The 20538-nt window shown below is 63.6% G+C and overlaps 1 protein-coding gene across 1 annotated transcript; it reads left to right on the forward strand.

Annotated features, from left to right (window-relative positions):
* Positions 1-1358: 1358 nt before the first annotated feature.
* Positions 1359-20444, forward strand: PLEKHA6 (pleckstrin homology domain containing A6). The gene is made up of 22 exons (XM_050911435.1): positions 1359-1418; positions 1589-1703; positions 1799-1903; positions 2022-2094; positions 2627-2727; positions 5197-5325; positions 5515-6035; positions 6476-6986; positions 12296-12364; positions 12807-12887; positions 13157-13306; positions 13769-13864; positions 14331-14442; positions 14600-14739; positions 16998-17124; positions 17257-17366; positions 17678-17860; positions 18008-18172; positions 18425-18558; positions 18699-18841; positions 19504-19627; positions 20158-20444. Exons 2-21 carry the CDS (start codon positions 1602-1604, stop codon positions 19617-19619), a joined length of 3168 nt encoding a protein of 1055 aa, XP_050767392.1. The 5' UTR covers positions 1359-1418; positions 1589-1601; the 3' UTR covers positions 19620-19627; positions 20158-20444.
* The last annotated feature ends 94 nt before the right edge of the window (positions 20445-20538 follow it).

The raw sequence follows: 20538 nt of genomic DNA on the forward strand, positions 1-20538 counted from the left end.
GTCTCCGCCGATAACTCGTGTCAGTCGTGGCACAGAAAAGCCCGGCACTGGGGGGGTTTGGGGAGCGAGTGCTGCCCCTCGTTGCAGGGTGCATACACATTGCCCAGGTTTTTAAGGTGATCCCAAGCGAGGGAGAGGGCTGGCGGAGAGCAGATCTGTGTCGGGGTGCAGGATGGGACCTGCAAGGGGGAGCAGCTCTCAGCAGGGCTTTTTTGGGTAGAAAGCGGTTAATATCTTCAGAGCCTGGCTGGAGCCCAGGTTCAGGGTGAAGCGTGTGTGGATGGGATGGTCTTGGCAGCTGCATTTTCTTGCTCAAACTTCCCCTGTTTTGCTGACACGCAGAAGTTCAGCAGCGTGCTGGGTTGTTGGTGTGTTGGCTTTGCGGGTGGCCGGGGGCACCCGTGTCCTGATGCCCAGCAGCTTTGGGAAGGAGGGATGTCACGGGGACGGGCTCCAATGCAAAATTCCTGGGATGGAGCCCTGAACCTGTGGGTGCACCTCGTCCTTTCCTCCTGACACAGCTCCAGCAGTGAGGGCCCCTGGGAAGCAGTGTGTGAGTGGGTTCCCCAGCCGGAGCAGTGAGGTGCTGGGGTGCCCAGCAATACCGGCTCTGCGGGACGGGGCAGGGACACGGCAAGCACTGCCAGCCGAGCCCGGCAGGAGCCCTGCCTCACTCCTCCCGGCGCTGCCAAGGAGCCCTGCACTGCCGGCAGCAGCCGCCTTTGGCTGCACCCCAGCGTCGCCGAAGCAGCACCGGAGCTGGGGCCGAGCTGGGCCTGATCCAGCTGCAACAGCTTGTGCTGGTGGGTCCTGGGCTGATGTTTGGGGTCTGTGTGGTGCACAGCCCCGCGTGGCCGGGTGACCCTGCTCTTAGCCTGACTCGAGGTGTTTTGGCAAATGGCTCTGAAAGCAGCAAGCCGAAGGGGAGGATGTGACGTTGAGGACGTCGCTGCAGGCACAGCCCAAGACAGGCCATTGCTGCTGCTGCTGCAGCGACTTCATCTGAGTGGGGTTCATGGTAATGTCTGGGATGTGTCCAGCAGAAATAACGAGGGCTCGGCCACCAGAGACCTTGTTTTGGCTCCCAGCGGGGCAAGTGCTTTCTGGGAAACGCCGATGAAATGCGCTGAGCAGATCTGAAGCGTGGGGTTAGCGGGGGCGTAGGGGAGGGCGATGCTCGGGGCAGGGTGCAAGGAGCCAGCCCCAGCGCCGGTGCAGGTGTGGGACAGCGAAACACTGGCGTTGGAGCAGCAAATGTGGTGCTAAAGGCAAAGGGTTTCTGAGAGGGGGACGGGGATGGGAGATGCTAACCACCACCCCACCACTGTCTCTCACAGCCACAATGAAAGGCGGAACACGTTCCTGCACCCAGTGACGGGACAGGTCCCCGAGGACAACTCAAGACTTGACTTGCAAAAGTAGGTTGGCTCCCGACTCCCCTGGTTTCAGGGCCTGTGAGTGGGTTGTGATGGGGGACCAAGGTGGGCTGGGGCTTGGAGGGGCCAGCGCCCAGGGTGGGTATGCCAGGGGATGGCTCCTGCGGGCTGGAGAAACGCAGCTCTGCTGACTCAGCTCTCCTGTGCTGCAGACTGACCTTGGACATGTCAAGCAAAGCAACCGGCAAGCGATCGGCGACCATCACCAGCGAGCCCTCCAACCACGCCATGGTGTCGGAGGTGCCCCCGGAGCGCCCCGGAGGCCGGGTGGGTGCCGGGAGCCGTGCGGCACGGCAGGCAGCAGTGGAGATGGGGTGCCGGGGGCCCCCCCGGGGACTGAGCGGCTCCTCTCCCCTCTGCAGGCTTCGCGCTCCTCCCGCAAGGGCATCGCCTTCGGGAAGCGCTCCAATTCCATGAAGAGGAACCCCAACGCCGCCGTGACCAAAAGCGGCTGGCTCTACAAGCAGGTACCCGAGCCCCAGCCATGCCGGGTGCCCCCCCGGGGCCGTGCCATCCCCTTCCCGGCTGCCTGCGGCAGCACCCCCTCCCCGGGTGGGTGCTGCTCTCACTGCCCCTCTCTCGCAGGCCAGCTCAGGGGTGAAGCAGTGGAACAAGCGCTGGTTCGTGCTGGTGGATCGCTGCCTCTTCTACTACAAAGGTACGGCAATGCGCGCCCGCCCTGGGTGTCCCCCGCACTTGTGCCCCCCGGCAGGACCCAGTGGCCACCAGCCGGGTGCCTCCATGCAAACCCGGGCTGTTACCAGGCTCGGAGCAGGTTTTGCCAGCATGGGCAAAGGGATCCAGAGGTGACAGCCCACCGGGGAGCAGTGGCCGTGCACAGCACCTCTTTGTGCGGGCGTTTGTCACACCGGGGACCCGAGGGGTTAATGCCAGCACCTTCCCCAGCCTCCCTGGCAGCTCGCTGGGCTCAGCCCTGCCAGCGGAGCCAGAGCCGAGGGCGGGCATGAATAATTGAGCAGGCTGTTGTTCGAGCCCAGCCGAGCCACGAAGAGCTGCTGGGGAGCAACAGGCAGGCAGCTGTTTCCCACAGGTGGCCTGCCTGCCTGCCTGCCCACCCATGGGAAGGAGCGATGGGCCCGTGTCCCCACAGCAGCTCGTGGGTCTCTGCTGGGGGGGCAGCCGGGGCTCCCAGCCCCTCCATGTGTGTAACCCCTGCATTTGCCCACCAGACGAGAAGGAGGAGAGCATCCTGGGCAGCATCCCCCTCCTCAGCTTCCGCGTGGCAGCCGTGCAGCCCTCTGACAACATCAGCAGGAAGCACACGTTCAAGGTCAGTGCATGGTTGTGCCGGGGCTTGGAGGGGACGGAGCACTGGGACAGCACTGGGGTGGCGGTGATGCTCGCAGGGTCCCCGCTGCTCCCTCTTCTTGCTTTCTTGGTGATGGGGCATGGAGTAAGCTGGGGAGAGGGGGTGACCGCAGTAACCCGCCGGAGTTACCCTGTGCAGATGTGCCTTCTGCTGGGGAAACTGAGGCACGTGTGGGGCAAAGCAGCATCTCCAAGCTCATCACCCCCTCCAGGCCTGAGCTGCTCCTGGGCTCTGCCCCTTGGGGTGCACTGCTGCCCCTCAACCCGAGGAGGTGCTGGGTGCAGGGTGAGCAGCAGCGCTGCCCTCGCCGCTGGTGCTCTCGGCCCTCTCCCCACCCTGCTTTCCCCTCTGCATCGCTGCTCCTGGCCAGCCTGTCCCCGCCGGCTGCTGCGGCGCTTCTCAGCAATGCTCCTGGAGCCAGATGTAGAGAGGTGTCCCCAGCTCCAATTTTTTTTTTGTTAGCCTGCTTTGACTGGCATGTGAAGGAAAGGGAAGTGTAATTACAAGGGGGTAGCTCGTAATGAGTCGCTGCTCATCAGCCTGCGCTGCCATGGGTGTTGGAGAGAGTAGCAAGAGGCAGAGGGAGGCTGCTGCAGCCGGGGCTCTCCCGTGCCCACCCCTGGCAGCAGACCTTGGCTCTCCCTTGCTCAGAGCAGGGGCTGAGCTTTCCCAGCACCACACGGCACTCGTCGGCATCACCATGCACCTTTGGCATCATTGTGCACCTTCACCAGCACAACGCTCATGCTGCCCACGATTGTGGGTCTTGTTAGCACTCGCTTGTTGATGGACCGATGCACAGGCTGGCTTGTACTCTCATACACTTGTGCAAAAACCCAGCGGGCACCTTCCTGCCCGTGAGCATGGCAGGAGCTGCTGCCTGGGGTCCCCACAGGGTGCTGCGGAGGACTTTTTCCAGTCTAAGGGATGGATTTTTGTAGCTGCCATCCTTAAACCTGCATTTAAGCTGCAGCTGAGCACAGTTTAGGGGCGAGTGTTGGCAAGCGGCAGCCAGGAGCCACACATGGGCTCTCCTGCGTGCCCGTGCCAACGCTGGCAGCCAGCGAGGTGTCTCTGCCTGCGGCTTCCGCAGGTGAGAGCAGAGAAGTGACCTGGAGGTGTCGAAATGCCTCTCTTGGCTTGCGACACTGGTGGGGAAAGAGCCTTGCAAAGCTGCTGAGCTCTGCAGGCGCGTGCCTGCTTTTCCATCTGCACGCGAGGGTTTTGGGGGACGGTTTTGTTCAGAGAAGGGTAGAGAGGGTCCCGACAGCCGGGAGAGGTCTGTGCTGCAGCGCCCGTGCTCCTGCCGTGCTGTGGCTTGACCCCGTGTCTGTGTTTCCTCCTCTCTCCGCGGGCGAGGATCCCCGGACAGGAGGTCTCTCTTCGTGCCTGTCCACCACGCCAGCACCCAGCCACCACCTAGGTAGTACCTTCTTGTGTTTCTGATGCATGCAGAAGGGTGAGGAACCCGCAGGCTTGCCAGCATGCTCCACTCACCCCGCTCGCACTAATCCAGGGGATGAATTGGTTTGGTTTGATCTTTTGCTCTGGCTGCAGAGCTTTTAGAGGCAGGAGTGCATGGGGGTTGCAGGAGGTGACCCCGTGGCTGGGCACGGTGGCTGCATGCTCTAGGGAAGGGGAAGATGGAAACCCAAGGGAGGGTTTTAATTGGACCCACAGGGTTTTTTTTCTATTCTATTTTTTTTAAGAGATTGAGCCCTGAAAGTCTTTCGGGGGAAAAACCTCCTGCTTTCTCCCTTTTCTTCCTCCTCGCTGCCTCCCGTCCCTTTCCACAGAGGGGGAAGGTGGAAGCTGCGAAAAGGCCCCAAATAGCCAGACCTGCCTTCCAGCACCTTCCAGATGGAGAGTGGGCACTGACGTCTTGGACCAAAAGCAAACCTTTTTCCTCCCAAAATGTTGTCTGGGCCAAGAAGCCACCTTCCTCCTAACCCTGCATGAATGATAACGCTCCATCTGGCGCCGCTGCTCGCGCTGGGACGTGGACCCTTTGCCGGCCCCGTGCGCCCCGCGGGGACCCGCTCGATGCTGGGGTGCAGCAACCTCTGCACTGGGGTGCTGCTCCTCTGGTGCGGGGCCCCAGGGAGGGCTAGTCCCGAGCATCGCTGGGGGTGACCACGGGGGACTCGTGGCCCCGGGGGATCCCCTGCGAGGGGACGAGGTCTGGCGCTGGCTCTGCCTGCAGAGCCTTCCTCCCGCTCGGTGCTGCCGAGGATGCACGTGGCCACGAGGCTCGGGCAGGGGAGGAAGGACCATGCCTGGCTTCTGCAGCGGCAGGACCTCGTGACGGGGTGGAAATGGAGCTCTCACCCTCCTGTCTGTCTCTCTCCCCACTTCTCTGCCTCCCTGCAGGTGACGGTGTGCTGGGTGGAGGAGATGCCGGCGAGTAACGAGCAGTCCCTGTCTCCCCAGGCCGAGCACGCTGGCATCCGGACCTACTTCTTCAGCGCCGAGAACACGGAAGAGCAGGAGTCCTGGATCCAAGCCATGGGCGAAGCCGCCCGGGTGCAGATCCCCCCGACCCAGAGGTCAGCGCCCGCTGTCTCCCCCCGCCACCCCTCTCCCCTCGTCTCTTGGAGATGGGGCAGAGAGGCCATGCATCGCGGCCGGGGACCTTCTGGGAGTGTGGGGGGTCTCTCTGGAGAACAGAGCTGGGGGGAGCATTGGCCCCCCAAGGCTGAGGGAGGGACAGGACGTTACCAGCCAACCCGGGGCCATTGCAAAGGGAAGGTAACCCTCTCTCCTGTCTCGGCACCCCCCAGGCATGAGAAGCCAGACTCTGAAAACATCCCCCCCAGCAAACACCACCAGCACCCCTGCAACGCCGCCCACCGCGAGCACCCCAAAGCTGACCCCGATGCCAAGACCCGGGGGGAAGGCGACGGCCGCGGCTCGGAGAAGATCGAGAGGAAGTCGGAGAGGACGGAAAGCAAGAAGGAGCCCTTGGCCAAAGCCAACGGCATCGCCGGGCAGGAGATGCCCTCGGAGCCCGGCAGTCCTTACCCCGAGGCACCCCGGGTACCGGCGAGCGTGGAGCGGCCGCCCCAGCCCAACGGCTGGCCGTACTCATCGCCCAGCCGCCCCGGCAGCACCGCGTACCCCCCGCCCGATGGGGAGAGCGTGGCCCACCGCCGGGGCTTTGCCCCCCGCACCAACCCCGAGAAGATCGCCCAGCGCAAGAGCTCGATGACGCAGCTGCAGCAGTGGGTGAACTCGCGCCGGGGGGCCGTGCCCCCCGAGGAGCTGCGGAGGTGAGGGCTGCAGGGGGGGCTGGCTGGGAAAAGAGGGGGGTCCTGCTCCTTTTCTCCAGGGGTGCCCCTCACGTGATGCTCTGGGAATGTTTTTTCCCCTTCCCATCTGCTTTCTCCCCTCCTGGGGTCACAAAATCTCCTTTCTGGGCTGTCCCCATGTGCCAGCTCTGAGCTGTGTGCGGGACACCCTGAAAAGCCGAGCAGGGTGGATTTTGGAGGGGAAGTCACCACAGGGTCCCTGGGAGGAGTGATGCCAGGAGGGGAAGCCACCACGGGGTCCCTGGGAGGAGGGATGCCAGCCAGCCAGCTTTCCAGATGCTGGTGTCGGAGCTGCCTGCTCTAAGGCTGTCCTTGCCCACCGGGAACCCTGGATGCAGAGTGAGGGGCTGGGCACTACCTGGCCGCCAGCCTGGCTCTCACGGCTCTCTTCTCCCCTCCAGCCCCACCAGGTTTTACCCCGTGTCTCGCCGGGTGCCCGACTACTATTCCCCCTACTCGCCCCAGTACCCCGAGGACTACCAGTACTACCCGCCCGGGGTGCGCCCCGACAGCATCTGCTCCATGCCCGCCTACGAGCGGGTGAGCCCGCCCTGGGCGCTGGAGGACAAGCGGCATTCCTTCCGCAACGGGGGCACCTACCAGCTCCGTGACTGGAAGGAGCACCCTGGTTTCGGCCGGCAAGACGTCCCGCTCTGGCTGCCCGGTCCCGGGAGGCAGCCGACCTACTTGGATGAGGTGGACGCAGCCTCGGGCTCTCTGCGACGGATGTCACTGCAGCCCCGCTCCCGCTCCGTGCCCCGCTCGCCCAGCCAGGGCTCCTACAGCCGGGCACGGGTGTACTCCCCGGTCCGCTCGCCCAGCGCCCGCTTCGAGCGGCTGCCGCCCCGGGGAGAGGAGATTTACGCTGACCCCGCTACCTTCATGATGAGGCGATCCATCAGTTCTCCAAAGGTAAATGCCCGTCAGCGCGCAAGGTGCACAGGGTTGGAGGGGGACCCTTGCCAGGGACGTCAGGGCAGGGATGCTGCAGCACAGCTTGAGTCTCTGCATGCACAGCCTGGCCTCAAAATGTCACCAAGTCCATGGCTTGCAAGAGCTGGTGGCATTAGGTCCCCCTTGCCATCCTGCAAAGCTGCCCAGGTTGCCGTTGTTCCCTCCTGGCTGCTGCTGCGCTGCTGCAAGCCCAGAGAGATGGGGCAGGAGGGGATGGGATGGGAGCCTGGGGGTCCTCAGGGCCACCACGAGTGATGTGCTCCCAAGCAGGGAGTGCTGGTGTCTCTGTCTCACTGCTGCGTGCCCCAAAGCTGGGGGGGCCTGACCCTGCTGCGGGGCCGGGGTCTGCCCTTGCCTGTGCTTTCTGGCCTCTCGCACACCTCTCACGTGTCTCTGGTTTTGGGGTGGGGGGTCTCCTCTCTCCTCAGTACGACTATCTGGGCGACAGACGGCCCGTCCCTGCGGGAATGTATCCGTACCACTACCCGGCATCCCCCACCATCCACGACAAAATGGTACGTATGCTGCTGGCACTGGGGGGGTGAGCCCCGGCGGGCCGGGGTGCGCAGAGCCCCCAGGGGAGGTGGGCCAGCTTGGGGGCTCCTTGCTCAGACAGCTGAGGAGGAACCGATCCGCTCCAGGGGCAGCTTTATGGGTCGAGCTGGGCTGCTCTGGGGCAGGTCAGGACTGCAGGTCCTTTTACTGGTGTCTCTGGTCCCTCCCAGCTGTGCCCAAAGGAAACTCTCATGGAAAGGCCCCCAGTTCCTGTCCTGCAGCCCCCAGGTTGCCGGGGCAGTGGGACACCCTTGGACCCCCGTACGCCCTGCGATGCTGGGCCAGGCTCATCACCCCCAGAGTGGTCCCTGGCTGAGGCTGGCGCGCACCCTGCACTTCTCCCCCTCTTGCTTTCTCACTTCTGGCTACAGCTGCTGCTTTTTCCTGCGTTGTGTTTCCCCTTGGAGCGCTGAGGGGTTGGAGCTAGCGGGGTGAGACCAGGAGGTCCCCGCGCAGAGCATGGTCCCCAAACTGCGGGGCAGGACCGGCCGTTGCAGGAGGGAGAAGCAGGAGTTACCATAAGCCACCCATGCTGCCATCCATCCTCGCTAGCCAGAGACGCAGGGAAAGGACTGTCCTCTTCTGAGGCACTGTTAGCCAGGAGGGAGAGCCGGGAGGAGAGCGGGTCTCCCGCAGGGCACATCCACGGCAGCTCTCCAGGCTCTGTGCCAGGGAGGTGCCTCGCTTCCCCGGCCGAGAGGTCTTCGCATTTCTGTAGCCTTCACCTAACCGCTTTGCTTCTTCTTTTATATGTTTTGTGTGTTCGTTTCTTGCCGCATGCCTGCTGGCTCCTGGTAGGATGAACTTTTAGACCTTCAGTTGCAAAGAAACCTAGAGTATTTGGACCAGCAGGTAGGCAGAGCTGGCTGCAAGCCTCACGCTGCTTATGTCCCCGTGTGCCCTGTCCCCAGCAGCGTCCCCTTCCCTCCCAGCGCAGCATCTCTTCCCCTAACATCCATCCTCACCCTTCTTGGCATTAAAGCAGCACGAGTTGTCTTTGGTTTGCTTCTTCCATCCTTCCACGTCTGTAGGGTTGCTCATTGCTTGGCAGAAAAATCCCCCTGACAGTGCCTTCTGTGTGGTGTGCTGGAGCCGGTGGGGGGTCTTGGGGGGGAGCTGGGGCAGCTTCCCACGTGCCCGGGGCCTTGGGGAACTGCCCCTGGGGTGCAGGGGAGGCAGCCGGCTCTGAAACCCTCCCCAGGTCGGTCTGCACAGTGCTGGCTCGGGGCGGTGCGGGACACCGGTGCAAGATGCCAGCGTGGCCATGCTGGATGGCGTGTCCCCGCACCCAGCAGTGCCTCCGGCATCGGTGTGAGCCAGGCTGCTGCAGGGGTCCCAGGGCTGGTGCCCCCGAGGCGGGGGGCGGCTGGGTGAGCCGTGGGGAGCTGGATGGGTGCAAGGTGGTTTCGGTGACACGCTGGCCCTCTTCCATCTCGAAGGCGAGAGGCTTAATGCAGGGTGGGCCTGAGGCGCCCGCCGGGACCGATACCAAAGCAGCAGCTCTCAGGTTTTTGCATGCCAGGGGGTGTTTGGAGGAAAGCTGTGAACTGACTTCATCCCAGGAGCGGGGCCGGGGCGATCCGGCTGGGAGAGACCCCCGGGACTGGTGGGGTGGGAACTGCAGGCACTGGCTGAAGTCAAAGCTGGGGACAGGAGCTGTCGGCCAGTGCTGCAGCCCAGGCGCTTGCCTGCAAAAGCCAGGCTTGCACTAAGGGAGCTGCTCCAGAGACAATCTCATTAGTCTGCAAATCTCCATCGGTGCAGTAATCGCCAAGATCTGTGTCTGCCTTGGAGCAGAGCCAAGGACAAGCAGGAGCACTCGCTGCAATAAAAGCTCTGTGGATTATTTCACAGCCGTCGGCAGCAATGCTTGCTCTCCGAGGCTCTTTAAAACACTCCCTAAAAAGGCCTTGCATCTCCTCCTCCTCCTCTCCTGCTGACCTCTGGAGAGACTAATTTGGAGTGACGCTGTCAAGTAGCTCTTTTCAAACAGCTTGCTGCTTTATTTTCTCTCTCCTTGCTTGTCCAGTCATGGGGATGACTCCCTCGGCTGCACCCCACCTTGCTGACCTGCCCCCAGTCGGGGTTTGGTCCCTGGTTTGTGCTTAAACTGCCATCACCCGTTGGACCTTGAGGGTCCTGGGTGCGAGGGGCTTCCCTTGCATTGTCTGCTCTGGGCTGTGGGCTCCTGCAGCACTTCTGCAGGCAAAGGCAGTGGTGAAGCTCTGGTGCCAGCGATTTGAGTGGTTCCACCGCGCGGTACCGAGGGACCCTGCAGCCATTTGCTGGCTGCGCACCCTGGCAGCAGTGCACTGAGAGCAGCAAAACCCTCCGGGTTGCAGGGGTGTGAGCGGGCCCCGGGGCTGGAGTCTGTCCCGCTCCCTTGGAGGGCTTGGCACAGCTCGGGGCAGCGCTGCCGGCCGGCTGCGGCTCTGGGGAGGTACAGGCACGCTGAACACCATCGCATCCTTGTCCTGCCCAGCAGCACGGCTGCAATGTGCCATCTCCACAGGAGGACCCCATTCCCACCCAGCTCCACCGCTCGAAGCTGCTGGACTGGAGAGGGGGACGCTGCTGTCTCCAACCCTAGGCTTCAGTCATCTTCCCCTATGCCTGGAGCTCATCTGTGCCTTGAGCGGGGCCATCCCAGCCCCGGCTCTGCTGCGAAGGCAGGGCACAGAGCTGTTTGTCAGCACAAGGAGCGGGGCCCGTCTGTCTGTCTGCTGGGACCACACTGTGCACTGCAGCCGTGGGCGTCTCTGTGCAAGCTTGTGTCTGTGTGTGCAGTTTGCTGCCGCCCGGCTCAGAGCTGGCTCAGTTTTATCTGTGTTTTCCCCTCAACAAAGTTTTCAGGGCGTGCAACCAGCCCAGGACGCTTTTGACTGCACAAAATGGAGCAGCAGCAACCTGAGGCAGCCATCCCCATGTGGCTTGAGCCCCTGGGACATCTCTTGGAGGTGGCATCTTGCAGCCCGATGCCCTGAGGGCTCCTGGACTGAGCCGCCTCGCTGCTCCGATGGCACCCGAGCACCGCAGCACATGAGCACATCTCCGCTGACCTCTGAACTTTCCTTCCCTGTCTGCCGCAGATGAGCGAGAGCGAAACCCTGATCAGTATGGTGAACAGGATGGTGGAGACCTCCTCCCCTAGAGCTCAGCTCTACATGCAAGTAAGCCTCCGGCCGCCGGGCCGTGCATGGCTCGTGCATGGCAGCCACGCCAGCCGCCCCGCGCTCCATCCCTGAGGTCACCTCCTGCCATTTCCACTCATGCAGACTCCAGCATCCATGTGGCTCCGGCACATCATGCTCTCGGGGACCTGCTAGTCCATCACAGGCTTTGCTAATCCATCCATGAGCCATTAAAACCCGGTAAATCCTTGTGCTGAGAGCACAAGGTGGGGACGCAGCAGTCCTGAACTCTTGTCCTCGTTTGGGCTGGACTCAGGTGCTTTGCTCAGCCTCTGTTTGCCGTCGTGTGTTGATGAGGCAAGGTGAAGGTGTGGGATGACTTAAAGACAGGAATCCAGCCCAAGGCTCTTAAACCAAAGCAGTAACTCCTGTAACAGGGAGAGGAAACAGCCTTTTACCCCCCGAGGCTCTGTCTTGTTCTGTTCCCGGGCCCTGAGAGGGCTGCAAAAGCATTGGGATGTCCCTGCTGATGTTGGGCTGCAGCTCCAAGCGCAGGCGGGTCCCGTCACCTGGGAATGTGTCTCTGGGTCACTGCAACCCGCAGCCCATCATGCTGCCAGCCCTGGGCAGAGGGGTCGTGGGGCCCCGCCGTGCTGCCCGGGGCATCTCCTGGCTGTGCGAGCGTGCAGCGGCCGGGCGATCACTGGGGTTTTCCGACAAGGGGAAGGTGCCTGTTTCCATCTGCTGTGTGTGGGGAGCGGGGACATGCTGGAGGGCGAAGCCGGAGCTGCTGAGATGCTCTCGCTGGCCAGGCTCCCTGCCCGGAGGCAGCAGCATCCCCATCTGCCAGGCTCTGCCTCCAGCCGCGCTGGGCATTTCCCAGGTTCAGGTCTATTTGCATTGGCCTATAGTTTTAAATGGCTCCAAAGTAGCGTCTTGCTTTCTAGCAATAATGATCCCCTTCTTCCTATCTTATGCCTTTCATCTTGAGATCTTGGAGGCATTTAATTGTTGAGGTCCCATTAGTAATTTAGATTTCCAGGAAAGGAAAATGACTCATAGAGAAGCCGGATGGTAAACAGGCCCTGATACAGCTGCTGATTTATAGGTATTTCCACTCTGCTAAGTGGGATTACAGCTTAATCTTTCTGCCTTTGTTTCCCTGCCTGTGAAATGGTGGCAGTTATATGCCAGGCAGTTAATGATTCACGAGGCATCTCTTTAACTCAGCTCTTGGCGTCCTGCAGAGAGGTTGTCTCCAGCTAATTCCTGTGGCTCACCCAGCCGATGGGCACTGGGGCTGGGAACGGGGAGGGAGGTTGTGCCTTCATCCGAGCCACCAGGCAGGGCCAGGGCAAGAGCTCCAGCACCGACATCCCGCGCTGCCTGCAGCACCCACTGCCTCCCGACCGATGCCAGCGTCTGCCTGGCCGTGCCGGCTGCAGGGAGCACCCGCCGCCTCCGGAGACTCAGCTCTCGCCTCTCTTTCCCCACTCACGGGGATGGAGGAGAGGGGCTGGGAGCTGCCTCACCTTCCCCAGGGGCTCCCGGATCTGGTCTCACCCCACGCTCTGCTTGCAGGTGACGCCCTTCCCGGAGGCCTACAGGGAGACACTGCACGCCTACAAGATAAGCGAGCAAGACACCGATGTAAGAGCAAACATCCGTCCTGCGTGTCCCGCCTCTGCCCTGTGCTGTTGTCCCTGTCCCCCGCAGCAGGTCTGCTGTCCCCATAGAGAGAGCTGTGCCAAGGGCTCCTGCACAGCTGGGGTGGGACCTGGTGCTGCCCCAAGTGTGGTGTGTGCTGCTCGCGGACTAAATCCTCCACTCAGTTTAGCTGCTTGGTCTTGCCCCACGTCCAGATTTGGCCCGTGTCACCCTGGCTGGGGCTGAAGTCCCTGCAATGAGAGCCGGAGGCTGGAAACCCTCCCAGGACCACACGTTGTCCTATCAATCCAACCCCATGGGCCGTGTCCTGACTGCATCCCGTGTCTCCCGGCTGAGCTCGGAGCCATTCGCATGGGTGCACCCCCCACACCCCACTGCTGAGCTCTTATCTTCTCCTCCCTTTCTCTTTCCCTCCCGGGGACAGAAGCTGCTGGGGAAGCTCTGTGAGCAGAACAAGGTGCTGCGGGAGCAGGAGAGGCTGGTGCAGCAGCTCCGAGCAGAGAAGGTACGTGGTGGGCAGCTCAAGCAGCCATCTGGGGACGAACCTGGCTGCACAGCGATGGCTGTGCCCAGGCAACACCTTCGTGGCAAGGAAGCGACATGTCATTCTCTCTTGGGGACAGCTCAGCGGGGGCGTTTCTGAGCTGGGGGAGATGCCCTGGCCATGCCACAGTCCCAGGACTCCCCGTGTGTTAATGGCCTGTTAAGGAAAGGGACTGTAGCTCCTGCACCAGCCAGGCTCTCATGGCTGCATCTTCCTCCTGTCCCCCCCAGGAGAGCCTGGAGAGTGCCCTGATGGGGACGCACCAGGAGCTGGAGATGTTCGGGAGCCAGCCTGCCTACCCAGAGAAGCTGCTGCACAAGAAGGAATCGCTCCAGAACCAGCTCATCAATATCCGCGTGGAGCTGTCGCAGGCCAGCACGGTAACAGGCTCCCCCTCCGCTTCGGTCCCTGGCTGTGGGACTGTCTCCCCCACCCGCCGCGATCTTTTTTCTCCCTTCCTGTAAAAAAAAAAACAAGAAGGGAAATCCCCTCGGCTGGCTGGGGACCCAGACAAGCCAAAGTCCCTCACTGGGGACAAAACAAATTAACCCTCGTGGTGCCAAGCTGGCACCCATTCCCGGAGCTGTCTCGGCTCCTGCTTCCGCCTCTGGCTCCCCCGCACCGCTGTGCCCGCACCAGGCACTCCCACGGGCACAGCCCGGCTGGGGCACGGCAAAGCTTGTACCCCCCTGCTGCCACCCCCTCCCCGGCTCGGGGGGTTGTGTTGGGTGCAGCGTCCTCGTGCTTTCCCGGGTGCTCCCACACTGCTGGCCAGGGCTGCTGCCAGCCAAGGGAGAAACCTGCCAAAGACCTCCTAACCCACCCGTCTTTTCCCTGCCCAGGCCTTGGCGAATAGCACCGCCGAGTACGAGAGCCTGGAGAGCGAGGTGTCCGCCCTGCATGACGACCTCTGGGAGCAGCTGAACCTGGACATCCAGGTGAGCGGACCCCGCCGGCCCCAGGGTCCCCCTGCCATCCCTGGGGTCCCCCCGCTTGCCCCGTGGAGGTGGAAACCCCCTGGTTCCTTCAGCCCTCTGCTCCTCCCAAGGAGCCGGTTTGCAAGTGGCTTCTCCATGCTCAGCCTTGGTGTCCTGCTTTGGCCATGGCTAAGGGCAGAGGGGCTGAGGAACCATGGGCATCTGGGTGCCATTGAGGGGCTGCAGCCCAGTGCTCCCTGTGCTGCTGGGGCTCCGTCAGCTCCCCCCAGCCCACGGTGGGTGCCCGGGGGAGTGGAACGATGGCTTCTGGCAGGAGACGAGTCGTGGGCATGATGGCTCAGACCCCCCCAGGCCGTGTCCGCTTCAGCTGAGCACCCATGGGTCCCACGGCTTGGCTTGGGGCTGAGGTGCAGTGGGGCCGACAGCGGTGGGAGCCACTCTGACTGCTGCCTTTTCTCCCCTCCAGAACGAAATGCTTAACCGGCAGATCCAGAAGGAGATCTGGCGGATCCAGGACGTGATGGAGGGGCTGAGGAAGAACAACCCATCCCGTGGCACGGACACTGCCAAGCACAGAGGTGAGCAGGGTCCGTCCCTGCCCTTGCACAGCACAAACCCCAGCATGCCACAGCTTGGGGCATCCCCGGTGCCTGTGCTGCCACGAGGCAGACGGCAGCACCCGCTTGGGGAGATGGAGGCCCTGGTGCACACATTTATTTCTGCTTTTCTCCGCAGTGGCCATCGGCCCCTCAGGGACATACAGCTCCAACAGCCCCGCCAGCCCCCTGAGCTCAGCCAGCCTCACCAGCCCCCTCAGCCCCTTCTCTCTTGTCTCCGGCTCCCAGGGCTCACCCACCAAGCCAGGACCCAGCGAGGTGAGTGAGCCGGGGCGTCCCTAGGGAGCCATTTGCCACCACTGGGTCCTCAGCCTGGCTCACAGGCTGGCCCGAGCCCTCGCTCTCAGGGGACGGGTGGGCACCAGGCACAGAGCGTGACTGGGTTTCCTCCTGGCTCTGCCTGGGGGCACTGTTTTGGCCACATGCATGGGCTGTGGTGTCCCCCGGTGATATCTGGGTCCATGGTCCTTGCAGGGGCTGCAGCTGGACTTTGCAGCCTTTGGGCTCCTGCATCAAGCAGTTCTGAAGGCTGAGAGTTGCTCAGCTCCAGCCTTTGGCTTCAGGACCAGCTCCTGCTGCCACGACAGTCCCCTCTCGCTGCCCTTGCTCAGGGTCCAGCAGTGCTGGTCTCACCTTCATCCACATGAAGTTTAGGGTGGAATTTGGGGACTCCCCAACCCCACTTGGCTGCACAGAGGCGATGCCAATGTCTCCTGGGGGCTGCCAGCCCCAAGCTCGGGAGCCCCTGAGCCCTGCCTGGCCCCGCTGCCCTGGGGGGGCCGTGCAGCAGCGAGGGCAGCGCAGGAGGTGGGAAGCACTGTCCCCCTCTGCATGGGGACATGGAGACCATGGAGCTCTGGGGAGCGGCGGCCGGCTGCTCTCCTTCCTCCCTTCTTTGGCTCGACACTTCCACTGTGTGTTGTCTCGATCTTTTTCTAACTCTCTCTTCCTCCCCGGCTCTCAGTGTCTCTGCTCTCATGCCTCACGCTCCTCTCCACCCCAGGAACCAGGCCCGCCTCGACCTCCCCTCCCCAAGTCCTACGTACCCCTGGAGTCTCCTCCGACCGTTCCTCCGCTCCCCGGCGAGAGCCGCCTCTGGCCGTACCCCACCTCCCCTTCCTGGCAGCAAGGCGGCGAGGCAAAGAGGGGACAGGTACCGAAACCTCTCCAGAGCAGCCCCGCAGCAGCGGCCTCGTCCTCTTCCTCCCCGAGACATCAGCTGGCAGGGGCTGGGATGGGGCTGCCCACCCTCTGCCCTGCCAGGGGGGACAGGGACAGCGTGGAGGTGGCACTTCGCTGGGGGACAGCAGCATGTGGCTGGTACCTGCCCTCTCCAAGGGGAGCAACAGGCAGTGTTCCCCCATCAGCCTCGCCGTGGCCCTCCTGTCCCTGCCAGGTCCCCTGCACCCACGTGCAGCACCCACTGTGCTCGCTCAGGCCAGGGACTGGCTCCTCCTGTGCAGCCCCCAAAGCTGCTGCAGCCCCTGGCATCGGCCCCTCTGCTTTCCTCTGCCCTCACCTCTCTCGCTGTCCTTCTGCGGCACCGCTCCCCGCTGTGTAGTACTGGCAAGCTCTGCTGATGGGGATGCCCTCTCCAACTTCTGCCCATTCAGGGCAAACCTGGATTTGGGAATTCCTGGTAATGCCTCGGCGTGCTCCCGCTGGGGGAAGGGGCCAGGTTTGAACACCAGGAGACACAAGCGTCCTTGCAGCCGGGGGGTCAGGATGCGTGCACGTGGGGGCTGGCACCACAAAGCAGCGGCAGTGCTGAGTTGGGAAGGGTTACGGACCCCACTGCGAGCACAAGTGGCATCTCCAGCAGCCGTGCAGCTGCAGGGTAGCAGAGTCGTGGCTGCATGCTGATCCACGGGGTGTAAGGGGTGTCGGGATGTGTCGTCTCCGTGTGGAGCACAGGGTGGTTGAGGGGGGGGTGCTGGGCTCCTCAGCTTGTTGCCATACCCCTCCATTGTACCAGCACCATTGCGCCAGTGCCCGGGCCCTGAGCAGGGTGTGCCCCGGGGATGGGGAAGAGGAAGGACCCCAAAAATGGTCCTTTGCTCGCTCTCCGCTGCTGCACAGTGTCTGCCCTGACTTCTGCCCCTGTGGGACCCCATCCCCTCCCGTGGGCACGGGATCTTGCTGGAACTCAGCAGAGAGCCAGGGTGTCCCCATCCTGGGGCTCCCAGGTGCCACCTCCGAGCTGTGGCAGGATCGTCACCCTTGCAGGAAGCTTTTCCCACGCAGGAGCCTGTCGTATGGGGGCAGCGATCGGTGCCCAGCCCCGACGGGCTGGGACATAGCAGGGGCAAGAGCTGCAGAGCCCTGCAGCTTCTCTCCCCATGCGTTTGGGGTGCACTGGTACCGCTTAGCTGGTGTCTGTGTGTCCGTCCACTCCCGGGAGTGTGTCTGCAGGCTGTATGTCACCCTGTGGCTGTGGAGAGCAGCGGGTCTATCCCCAGGCAGAGCATGGCCCCCAGGCAGGACGAGGTCTCACAGGGGACCTGCTTTCCCCACAGCCCAAGCCGAGCTTCGAGCAGAGCAAGAAAGAGGTGCAGCGACCGGCCCCCCCTGGACCCCCGGCTGAGGGGCTCCCGCAGAGCCGGCAGGAGCAGGAGGTGGAGAAGCAAGCGGCTCTCAACAAGGGTATGGCAACTGGGGCCAGCGGGTCCCACTCCAGTGGGCTCCCTGTGCTTGCCAGGAGCACCCAGCATCTTGCTGGGACCCTGCCCTTGGTCCCCGGGGAGGTTCAGCCTGACGTTTTGGTTTGCTCCGCAGTGGGCATCGTCCCTCCCAGGACCAAGTCTCCGGCAGAGGAGGAGGTGGTGCCCGTGGCCAGCGTGCCAAGGAGGAGCGCCGGTGGCATGGCCAACGGGCTCAGCTCCCGGGTAGGGCTCGTGTTGAGGGGCTGGGGGCCGGGGTGGTGGGGCTGGGCTAGCAAAGGGGGGGCTGTATGGCAGCCTGCAGGGCTGGGGCAGCGTGTAGGGGAGCCTGTCACTGCATGGCTCCACATCTCAGCATCCAGCTCCACACCCACCTCCTTGGGACCCCCACCGCACCGGGCTGTTTCGGTGCCTTCCCCCACACCGGGAGCAGGCTGAGCCCAACAGCCCGTTGCAGAGGGATGCAGTTACGGGCAGACAGGGCTGGACCCTGCTGCAGGCAGGGGTGCGTGACCGTGGGCCTGGGCTCTCCCCAGGAGAGACCGAAGAGTGCCGTGTTCGCCAACGAGACGAAGGTGAAGATGAGCGTGGAGGAGCAGATCGACCGCATGAAGCGCCACCAGAGCGGCTCGATGAAGGAGAAGCGGCGCAGCCTGCAGCTCCCCAGCAGCCAGCAGCCCGAGACCCCTGGCACGAAGGCACCCACCTCCTACAAGGTGGTGAGTCCCTGCACTGGCCGCAGAGCTGGGGCAAACCGGCCTTTGCTTTGCAGGGTGCCTGAGGTCCCTGACGGAGCAGAGGGGACGCTGGGGAAGGGGATGCTGTGCCATCCTGGGGGTGCTCAGCGGGGCTGGGGTCCCTCGCAGGTGCGTCGGCACCGCAGCATCCACGAGGTGGACATCTCCGACCTGGAGGCAGCGCTGCGCTCTGATGACCCCGGCAAGGTCTACGAGACGCCCCAGGAGGAGATTGCCCGGCTGCGGAAGATGGAGCTGGAGCCGCAGCACTATGACGTGGACATCAACAAGGAGGTGAGGACGGGCTGTCCTGGGAGAACTGGTAGCCTGGGCATAGGGCATCCCTCCCTCCTCACCCTGTGCCGGGGGGAGTTGATCCATCCTCCTGTGTCGGTCAGGATCCTGGAGTCACTGGCCATGCCCGGCCAGGGGCTGCCCTTGCCCAGGCAGGTGCTGGGAGCTGGGGGCAAGTGGAGCAGGTGGGTGCTGGAGCGGGGACAGGTCCCCAGCGGCCGGCACACGGCTCAGCCCTTGCTCTCCACCCAGCTCTCCACGCCAGACAAAGTCCTCATCCCCGAGCGGTATGTCGAACTGGAGCCCGATACGCCACTCAGCCCCGAGGAGATGAAGGAGAAGCAGAAGAAGGTGGAAAGGATCAAGACCCTCATTGCCAAATCCAGGTGAGGCTGCTGTGCCCATGCCCACGCCAGCCATCCCGGGGTGCACCCCACTACCCACCTGCACCCTTTTCCCGGCCATCCCCGCGGGGTCTGTCCCATTGAGGCCAGGCATGGGTGCTGATGCCGGGTGCTCTGCGCAGCCTGCAGAACGTCATCCCCCTGGGCGAGGGGGAGGTGGATGCCCCCCAGGACCCCGAGACCCAGCTGCAGGAGCAGGAGAAGAGGATAGAGATCTCATGTGCGCTGGCTGCCGAGGCCTCTCGCCGGGGCCGCATGCTCTCGGGTAAGGCACGGGGGGGGCACGGAGGGTCGGAGCCTGCCAGCCCCGCGGGAGAGCAGACCGCAGGTAGCGTTACATGCCGAGCGGGCAGGAGGGGTGAGGGCAGGGCAGATCGGGCAGGTTGGATGCAGGACTGACTTATGGGCTGGACAGGCAGCAAGAGCAAGGGGCCAATATGGGCAGGAGAATGGGCTGCATCGGTCCTGGGGCAGGGCATCCCTGTGCAGTGGAAGAGCCAGCCTGGTGATGCCGGCAGCTGCTGAGGCCCTGCCTGCGGTGCCTGGGGCTGCCTTCCCCTGCGGCAGCACTGGGCATGATGGGATGGAGCAGCCGCTTCAGCCAGGCACAGGTTTCAGCACCTTGTCAGAACCGTTCACGAGGCTGCAGGATGGGAGCGCCTGGCCGTGCAGCCCGCGGTGGCACGCTGTGCCCGAGCGAGCCTGGTGGCACGCCGTGCCTTGTCCATGAGGAACCCTGCGGGGAGCTCACGTGTGCGTGCCATGGCCGGGCACCGCTGTGGCTGTTTGTCCTGACCGTGCTTGCTTCCCCCCTTCCTCCCTCTCCGTTTCCTCCCCTCCGCTAACCTCTCGCTGGGTCACCTCCTTCCCCTCGCCGCTGCCAGCAGCTTGTGTTCTTCACGGCCTTCTCCCATTTCTTGTTTCCAGCTCAATGCGCTACCCCAAGCCCTCCCACCTCCCCAGCCTCCCCGACTCCACCGACCAACCCCCTCTCGTCTGAAACATCCCGGGTCGCCGACAACAGCCATTTTATGCGTGTCTGAGCCATGAAGTAAGCACCTCTTCTCTCGTACTTCATCCTGTCCTCTCTCCATCCCGGGGGGGGCCGGGTGGGGGGTGCCTCTTCTGCGCCCAGCGTCCATCCATCGCTGCTTGCTCCAGCTAACCTCTCCCCAGCCACGTCAGCCCCGTCTCCTCCCATGGACCAAGCGCAAGTGTCCTCCAAGGCGAAGCCCCCCGGGCTGGGTCAGCCAGGGACCCCAGCGTGGGCAGGGGAGGCTCAGCAGGCTGCTGCAGGCAGGGGGGCCTGTGCAGGGAGCAAAGGGGGAGGGGGGTCTCGAAGCCAGGCTCTGGGGGACGCCTGCCCTGGCAGGTCTGTATTGGTGGCTGCAAACTGGGGGGACGCAGCGTCCCCGTGCTTGGTTGGAGGTTCTCCCCAGGGAGCCAGGTGCATAGAGCCAAATCTGTGCTAGGTTATCCTCCGAGCAGGGCGGGAGAGAGGGGTCTGTGGGGTGGGCAGAGGGGCTGCCCCACCACTGGCCACCCGACGTGTAGCTCAGCTCTGCTCTCCTCTCCCTCCAGCTCAAGCCCTGGCTGCTGCCGGCGCCATCAAGTTCCACGGGGCCACGTTTTAGCACCCCGACACGACACCGAACCTCTCACCATCATTTTCGGTTCTCCTGGACCCCCTTCCCTCCCACCGACGGCGAGACCACCCGCACAGCCAAGCGGGTAGATGCATCGCCAACAGCAGCAGCTGCTCTGCCCCGTCCCAGAGGAGACATGCGGGTGCTGGGAGGTTCTCCGCTGGAGCGTGGTCCCCGAGGAGCCCCTGGGCTGCCCAGCCTGCACGGGGACAGATCCACAGTGTCCTGGGTGTCAGGCTTGCATGGACGGCCAGGCAGGGGCATCTGCATCAGCGGCTGCTGGCACAGCAGCCGTCTCCCTGCCGGGGCAGCTCTG

Source organism: Gymnogyps californianus, chromosome 27, assembly GCF_018139145.2.
Source record: "Gymnogyps californianus isolate 813 chromosome 27, ASM1813914v2, whole genome shotgun sequence".
NCBI lineage: Eukaryota > Metazoa > Chordata > Aves > Accipitriformes > Cathartidae > Gymnogyps > Gymnogyps californianus.

What these genes read in the sequence shown, in the direction of transcription:
- PLEKHA6 (XM_050911435.1), top strand. Translation starts at nt 1,602, where the DNA reads ATGTCAAGCAAAGCAACCGGCAAGCGATCGGCGACCATCACCAGCGAG. An exon ending in GGACACTGCCAAGCACAGAG is followed by an intron (nt 14,443 to 14,599) that starts GTGAGCAGGGTC and finishes TTTTCTCCGCAG; the next exon opens with TGGCCATCGGCCCCTCAGGG. An exon ending in CCAACGGGCTCAGCTCCCGG is followed by an intron (nt 17,367 to 17,677) that starts GTAGGGCTCGTG and finishes GGCTCTCCCCAG; the next exon opens with GAGAGACCGAAGAGTGCCGT.